This window comes from Pediculus humanus, genomic scaffold, assembly GCF_000006295.1.
Source record: "Pediculus humanus corporis 1103172107368 genomic scaffold, whole genome shotgun sequence".
Taxonomy (NCBI): Eukaryota; Metazoa; Arthropoda; class Insecta; order Psocodea; family Pediculidae; genus Pediculus; species Pediculus humanus.
In genome coordinates, this window is record NW_002986996.1 from 337,775 (window position 1) to 346,870 (window position 9,096).

Consider the following 9,096-nt stretch of genomic DNA (forward strand, 5'->3'; position numbering starts at 1 on the left):
CGTTCAATCGTTTATTTCGAAAAAAAAAAAAAGAAGTGAATTTTATTACGCGGCGTCGTGTGACGTCATCGTAACGCGTGCGTTTTGTTTTTTTGTATATTTGGGTTACCTTGAAAAAAAAAAAATTATTAATTAAATTAAAGTGCATCATCAAAATGGTCTCGCCACATACTTGCACTAGAAAAAAAAATGGTGTCATTTAATTTTAAACGTAAAATAATTAAAAAAAAAAATTATTACGTAATAATAAATGGTAATAAATAAATAACTTAACCTAAATTCTAAATTTTTGTACTAATTTTTATTTTCCCGGTTAAACTTAGGTAATGTTTTTCTTGGACGAAAGTAAAATAACGCGGCATAATTTTATTACTAGGGTAATAATTCGGAAGGATTTCATCCCCTCCCCACCTATGTAATAAAATTATTTTAATAAGAAAACTCATCGGCAATCTCTCCAGTCGTTTTTTTGCGATTTACGCGCGTTATTTACGCATGCGTGCTCGTGTTATATCAACTTTCTTTTTAAATTCATTAAACCAAGGTTTTATACGAAACCGGATATTATTAATATTTTTTAAAAAAATGGAAGAATAACAATGAAAAATTGTTTTACAAAAAAAAAAAAAAAAAAAAAAAAAACTCGTTCGTATTTTTACCGGAGAATTTTTTAGGCGTGGCAATAACTGGAAAACTGGAAACGTTATTAAACGACTTTAATTTCGTTTTTTTTTTAATTTTTAAAATTTTTTTCTTTTCCAGACAATGCTTCCGGTGCCAGTGCTAGAAAAGCTTAAATTCCTATATCCGGTTTATGTATTAGGAATAATATCTGTTGGGTACATCGTCGGTGAGCTTGGTCACTATTTAATCGGTGTCACGAGTAAAGAAACGGCCAAAGATTTACACTACGGTGACATATCCTGTCAATTAAATGATACCACGTTATCAGTTAGCGAATTACCATTTAGTTGCGAAACTGCTAACAATTCCGAAACGTAAGTTTTTTCTTTAGCGAATCGATCGATCGATCGATTAATCGATAGATCGATGCGAAAAAATCAATTTGGTTTTTCCAGATACGCTTCAAACAAGGCTTCCTAACGTTTAATTTTTATTACGTCACGATATCACCTTGCGAGTGGTGTTGGTATTTATATCATTATTCGATAAATGACACACGATTAATATTAATGATAATGATGATGATTTTTTCCAGATGTTATTCTTACAACATAAACGGGACGCCATATTGCGAATGGGAATATAACGGTTTGGGTTTGGATTATCAAATTTTAGCCGGACCATCTTTTATAGCCGTTTTTACAGTCGTCGGAGTTTTCTTTGGTATCGTCGCCGATAGATGGAACAGGATACGAATGTTGACCATTTGCACGATTATATTTGCCATCGCCATATTTTTAATGGGAGCCGTCACAGAATTTTGGCATTTGGTCATATTGAGAATGGTTTTGGCTGCCGGGTTAGAAAATTGATTTAAAAAATTAAAATCATTTCTTAGGGGGGAGGAAGGTGTAGAGAGGAAATTGTAATTTTTTTTGTTTTTAGGGAAGCAAGTGTTAATCCGATCGGTACTGGAATTTTATCCGATATATTTCCAGAAGAGAAAAGAGCTTTGGTCATGTCTATATTTAATTGGGGTATATACGGTGGTTACGGTATGGCTTTTCCTGTCGGTCGTTACGTTCCCCTATTAAACGCATGGGATTTGGTAAGTTTTTATCTTGTTTTGAATTTTAAAAAAAAAAACCGAAAGTGAATAATTTTTTTCTTAAATGAGGGTTGGAGAGTTTGTTACTACGGTGTCGGAATCGTCGGTATCATCGTCGGTATACTCACGGGTCTTACAATCAAAGAACCAGAAAGGAAAATAATCGGGGAAGAAACGACGGCTGACAGAAGCACTCAGAAAAAGAAAAAAGATTGGAAAGTTATTTTGCAACCCCGTGTCGTTTTGCTTTGTCTTGCCGCTTCCATAAGACACACCGGTACGTTTCCCCCCCCCCACATTCCCCCCTCCTCCTACCATCCTCTCCCCATCGTCGAATAAATCATATGATTTTTAATTCCAGGTGGAATGACTTTCGGTTACAATTGCGACTTATTCTACCGTGAATACTTTCCCGATTACGATTTAGGTTGGTGGTTGTTTGCAGTAACTGTCGTCATAGGTTCCATAGGTGTCGTAGCCGGTGGTGTAATATCAGATAAATTCGTATCAAAAATGGGTATCAAATCGAGAGTTTTAGTTTTAGCCATAAGTCAATTGATAGCATCCCCATTTGCTTTCGGTAGCGTTTATTTCGATCCTGTCGGCGCCATGATAACATTAGCTATTTCTTATTTCTTCGGTATAAATTTTTTTTTTTACGAAAAAATTACAATTCCCCAATTAAAATCCTAATAATAATAATAATAATAATAATAATTTTTTCAGCCGAAATGTGGTTCGGTATTGTTTTTGCCATATTAGTCGAAGTCGTACCTTTATCAATGAGATCCACGACCGTTGGAATTTTCCTCTTCGTCATGAACAACGTCGGAGGAAATTTACCAATTTTAGTCGAACCAATCAGAACTTCTTTAGGATTTAGAGAATCGTTATATATTTTATACGCGGGATTTTATTTAATAAGTAAATATAAATTTAAGGAAAAAACGCGCGCGTTTTTTTAAACTATTATTATCATTATTATTTTATTTTGTTTCAGGTTCGTTTTTATTTTTAATAACGGTATTTTTAATGGAACCTAAATCGAACAATCCTTCAAATGCTAAAAACGAACCCATGGATTTAGGACACGAAAATCCTACGCTACAAGTTGACACGTTGGACTCTATAGCTAACGGCGGTGATAAGAAAGTCATGGAATCCTGTAGGCTTTAATCTATAATAATAATAATAATAATAACAATAATAGTAATAATAATAATAATAGTACTAATAATAATTAGTAAACGTGATAATAATTATTTGAAAGTAATTTATTTTAATAAAAAATAAATTATTTTTAAATAAATTTTTAAAGAATTTGACTGACTCATTTTGAAGTCGGTTATTTTTATTGTTGTTATTATTATTATTATTATGTATAACGTTTTTGTTTGTATATGACGAAAACGATGACGTGATATAACAATAATAATAATAATAATAATATAATTTTTTTTGTTCGCGTTTTTTAGTTGATGTTAGTATAAGATTTTAAAATTTAAAAAATATTCAGGTTGAATTTTTGTGTTTATTGTTAATAATTATTTAAATGAAATTTTCGACGACAATGATAATGATGATGATGATGATAATAATAATAAATAGATTGTAAATAGATTTTTAGAACAAATGCCAAAATATAAATTATTACGGGAGCACTTGTTGATAAAAAAAAAATTTTCTTTCTCTTTCTCTCTCTCTCGCGAAAGTTTAGCGTGAGTTTATCTTTTATTATTATTATTATCATTATCATTATTATTATCATTAAATCCGATTTAAAGAGGAGGAAAAAAAAAAGAAAATTTCAAACGAAAAATAAATGATTTGTTATAATATTTTTCCACGTGGAAAATTTTTTCTTTTTATACGTTTGGCAGAGTGTGAATGAAAAAATTATGTAAATTGAATGAATGAATGACTGAATGATTGATTGATTCGAAAAAAAAATAATTTTTTTTTTTTAAATATGTTTTAGAAAAGAAAATTTAGGAAAATTTTGTTTTTTTTTTAGTTTTTGTAATTTCGAATCCCAACTATGTATAATTTTTTTTTTTTTAATATTAAAATTTAGTTTTTTTTTGTTTATAAAAAAAAAAAAATTTATTATTATTATTATTGTTTAAAATTTACCCTTTTCTATTCGAGTCCTAATTAGTAAAAGTTTAAAAATTACTTTTAACCCCCCCCCAAATAAAAACAAAACAAAACAAAAACGAATAAAATTTTAAATTGTTTTAGAGAAAAAATGTACAAACATAAAAATAAATTTTGCATACAAACGTAAAAGATAAACAAAACTAAAAATTTTCTTTTTTTTTGTTTTTTAGGTAAAAATTAAAATTTATTTATAAACTTGTGTAATTTTAACGTTACGCGCGTTTAATTAAAAAAAACGCGGCGTTTTTGTAGAAAAATTAAAAAAAAAAAAATTCCCAAAGCAAGAAATAATTCGGCATAGATTTCATTTTATATTTAAAATTTAATCGATCCGGAATTTATTATTTTATCGTGTCTATAGAATCGTGTATTTAATGACGAATAAATCACATACCACATTTTAATTAATAAATTTTTTTCTTTTTAATGGCGATGCAAAAGATTCGCACAACTGAAAATGAAAAAAAGAAAAAAAAAAGAAATTGTTGTTAAATAACAATCAAAATAATTATTATCATTATCATAATAATGCGTAAAGTATAATAGTTGGGGTAAAATCAACGAAACGACAAATTTTTCATTTCCGGTTAAACAGTTTTCCTCTAATTTAACTCGATCGATTGTCCGTTAAATTATTATTATTATTATTGTCATTGTCGTATTATTATCAAGTTCAAGGATTTTTCTCTTTCGTTAAATAATGAGCGAAGTGATGATGATAATAATAATAATAATAATAATAATAATACGAAAGTTTTTTTTAAAAAAAGAGAAAATTTTAAAATGATTCGATCGATAGCGACAGGAACAGGGGGATGATGGGGGTCCAACAGGAAACGATGAAAAAAAAAAATGAAAAAAACTTTTTAAAAATGAGAACGACGGAAAAGTGTTACGCTATCGAATCATCATCCTTCATCCACGATTTAAATATGCAATTGAATCAAGGCGTGGCAGAAAAAAAAAAAAATGTAATTTAAAAAAAATAAAAATAAAAATGGGAAGCGTTGAGGAGGGTTTTTCAAAAAAAAAATTATCGCTTTCGAAAATGGCGGGAAAGTATTTATTTTCAAATGTTTTAACTAGTTCATCGGGAGGGCGTCGTTGTCGTCGTTTGTTCGACCGACAAACAAATAAACAAACAAACAAACGCGTTTAACGAATCAATCAATTTTCACGCATCGGCATCACTAATAAAACTTATTTTCCGTTACCAACTTTTTAAAAATCATAGTTTTATTTAAAACATCAAAAAAAAAAAAATTAGGGCTGAAATTAACGGTTCGACACTATTATTATTATTAAAAAAAAATATCGATCGATTTATTGACTTATCGATCGATAAATAATTGAAATTTTTTTTTTATTATCGCCCGCGCGTTTTAAATACCCACGCATTTATTATTACTATTATTAATAGACAAATCAAAATGGAAAAAATAAAAAATAATAATAATTTATATTTTAAAAAGTAGCATCATCTTTGTTTAAAAGTGGCAGCAGTTGTTTATTATAATAATAATAATAATAATAATAATAATAATAATAATAATAATAATAATAATAATAATAGAGTTGATAAAAAAAACTTTCAAATACCTACTCCCACGCGTCGCATGAAAATTTCGCATAGAAAGTTTTCACTTCGTTAAAAAATTTTTTAAATGAAAACTCGCGCACGCGCACACGGTAGATTATAATCGTCGTGGCAGAAGAAGAAGAGGAGGAAAAAAAATTATTTTAAACGATTTTTTTTTTTATATCCTTGAAAATCTTCTTATCTACTTATAAAGCTATAAAAAAAGTTTTTTGTTTTTTTTTTTCAAAAATTCCTTTTTATTTTATTTAATTAATTAATTACCTAATTTCGCGTCCTCTTTTCATCTCCCTATCACCTCCCTCCCTCCCTCCAAAAAAATCTTTTTTCACACCCCACACGCCCCTTCCTACGCACCAAGAAAATTTTTTTTTTTTTCTAAAAAACTTTCGTTTTATAATTATTGTCATTTTTTACCGAAAGGAAAATTAAAAAGTTTTAATTGAAAATTTACGTTTTTTAAATGTTTTCCGTTGTGTGTTTTTGTGTTCTTTTAGGTTTTCATGTTTTTCATGTTTTTTACCCACTCGATAAAATGTTTTATTATGTTTTTAGATTTAAACCCACGAAAAAACACTTTTACGCGTTATAAATATATAATTTCGAACAAACTTTTCTTTTTTTTTTTCTTATTGATAATAATAATAATAATAATATGTTTTTTACGAAAGTTCTGGAATGTGTTCCAGAATATATATTAAAAAAAAAAAAATTTATTACGCTCCAGAAAAAAAATAAACAATGACAACATAATTTTTTTTTTTCGCATTTTCAACCGGAAAACGGGTCACATTTTATTTAAATATTATTATTATTATTATTATTATTTAAAACTTCATTTATTCATTCGCTTTTTTTTTGGGCTGCTTAGCAGAAGAAATTTTTTTTTTTTTTCGAAGACTACCACAATAGTTGCAACAACGACAACAACAACAACAACAATCAAAAAAAAATTTTTTTTTTTTAATAGTTTCTTTGTATTTTATAAGTCGGGGAGTCGGTTCGTTATATTCGGCAAATCAAAAAAAATTAAATTTTATTACGAGAGAGAGAGAGAGAGAGACCGTTCAAAAAGTATTTTTCTTTTTTTAATTTATTTTCGAATGCGGTACGCGCGTCGTTTTTATTTTTTATTTTTACCTTCCCGTAAAATCTCTCCCCACCACTCCCCCTTCTCGCGCGTTTAACGGTACGCTCGCGCGTTCGACGTAATACAAAAAAAAAAATGAAAAATGAAAAGTGTTACTTACTTATTGAACGATCCTCGTAATCACCAGTTCTTGGCTTTAATCCTAAAGTACGGGAAGTAAAATTGAGTTTCGTTTAGTCGTACCGGGATTAGCGAGTGAGGAGTCGCGATATACGGCGGCGGCAGCGACGGCGGTGGCGGCGGCGACTAATTTAATAATAATAATAATCTTTTAGTTAAACCTTTAGTTAAAATTAGTTTTTTTTTTTAGTCCGATAAAAGGGATTCACGGTGAGTTTTCCTCTACGAGAAACTAAAAATTTTTTTTTTTCTTCGACGGATTTTCATTTAATTTTTTTTTTTTTTTTGGTAAGCGAAAATTATTTAATATCATTAACTTTTTAATAAATAAATTAGTTAATAACTTTAATAACTATTTAATAATAATAATAATAATGAGAAACAAATCCTTTTGACTCCCACAAACGTTAGGGTTTAGTTATTTCGCGATAATTTCATTTTATTGCATCGCGACAAAAGGGTGTTTTTTATTTCCGCTATAAAATACTTATTAATACATAAATAAATTTATTAAACGAAATGAAATTTTATTAAATTATTATTAATATTATTACGTATAAATAAATAAATAAAAAGAGAGAAATGAAACAATAAAAAAAATATTACCGTGGGTCATGTTGACACGTTTAAACGTCAAAAAAAAAAAACGCGAAGATTTTTTTTTTTTTTTGGCAGATCAAAAATTGTTTTTAACGTTTCGTGTCTTCTGCTTATACTACTACGGACGGAAGCGGAAGTAGACGGTAACGTCAAATTAAACGATTTTAAATAAATAAATAAATAAATTTAGTATAAAGTTGTAATTAACTCATTTGAAATTTAGTTTATTTATTAATTTTAAGAGTGCATTCGAGTAATAATAATAATAATAATAATAATAATGATAATGATGATGATTATGACGATGATGATGATGATGATGATGATTATGTTGATGATGGTGATAATAATAACGATGATAATAACGAATAATGATAATAATAAAAAATCTCCCTTTTTCGAATTTTTTTATTTCCTTTTTTCTTTCTTCCTCCCCCCGCCCCCACCCTCTTATTAATTTTTTTCATGGTCGTAATATGTTTTAACTACAATTTTATTGTAATTATATAATTTGTAGTGCGTTTTGTAGCGTGTCGTTAATTACAAAAGGATAAAAATGGAGAGAAAAAAAATATAATTAATTAATTTTATTGTTTTTTTTTATTTTTAACCTTTTAATTGATTGTTTTAATCGTCATCGTCATCATCATCATCGTAGTCGTCAAATCAGGCACGAGAGAGAGAGAGAGAAAAAGAGGGGGAAGGGGACGGAGAAGGGAAGGAAGGGGTCATTCGAATTTTGAAAAAAAAAACTTTGTTTATAAATTATTTAATCCTTACTCGCATTTCATTTGTTTAAATTTTTCGAAAAAAAAAAAAAAAAAGAAAAAAATCAAAACCGGAAGTCGAATTTGTTTGTGTGCGTGTGTGCGTGCGTGCGCGTGCATGCGAATGTATGCAATTTGTAAATAGTAAAAACCGAAACAATTTGGTAATAAAAATAAATTTTTTTGTTTTAAGAAAAATTTTTTTATACGTCAAATATTATGTTAATAAACTTTTTTCTTTTTTTTATCAAAAGTTAACATTTCGATATTTGTTCTCATTAACGATTATTATTATTATTATCATTATTATTATTATTGTTTAAATTTTTTTTTAACAAGATGGATTCCACGCAGATGAAAAAAAAAATGGCACCGTAAAATTTAAATTTTTTTTAAAAGACGGTCCTCCATGAAGTGTCAAAAAAATAATTTACCTAATGATGATAATAATAAGGAGGTTTTTCAGGTATAAAAAAAACCGGAAATGAAATTTTTATATATTAGTAAAATCCCCGACAGCACGACAGAAAGAAAATTTAACACTGATGAAGATGATAATAATAATTAATTAAAATGGTTGGAAAACATTAAAAAAAAAAAATTTATCACGTTTTTTACGTTTCTCGTGAGTAAATTCATAAGTTAAGTATTTATAGCAAGCTATAAACTATATACGTACGTATAAATTCAACCTTCGTAAGTTAAAGCCCTTATTATTATTATTATCGTCGTTTTCGTCGCACGGGAAAAAATAATGATGATGATGTTATTAAAAAAATTTAAATATCGTCATAACCGTTTTTTTTTTTCCAGCGAAAATTTTTTATCGCGTACAAAGATTTAACGAATTTTTTTATTTTATTTTTTTCGTTGTCGTGGTCGTAGAAAAACTTTTTATAATAATAATAATAATAATAATAATAATAATAATAATAATAATAATAATAATAATAATAATAATAATGTAATT

The 9,096-nt window shown here is 27.7% G+C and overlaps 1 protein-coding gene across 1 annotated transcript; it reads left to right on the top strand.

Annotated features, from left to right (window-relative positions):
• Positions 1 to 765: 765 nt before the first annotated feature.
• On the top strand, positions 766 to 2,697 carry Phum_PHUM007680 (uncharacterized protein; the record flags this gene model as incomplete). The annotated part of the gene is made up of 6 exons (XM_002422660.1): positions 766 to 998; positions 1,220 to 1,483; positions 1,570 to 1,732; positions 1,802 to 2,009; positions 2,094 to 2,372; positions 2,459 to 2,697. 6 exons carry the CDS (start codon positions 766 to 768, stop codon positions 2,695 to 2,697), a joined length of 1,386 nt encoding a protein of 461 aa, XP_002422705.1.
• Between the last annotated feature and the right edge of the window lie 6,399 nt (positions 2,698 to 9,096).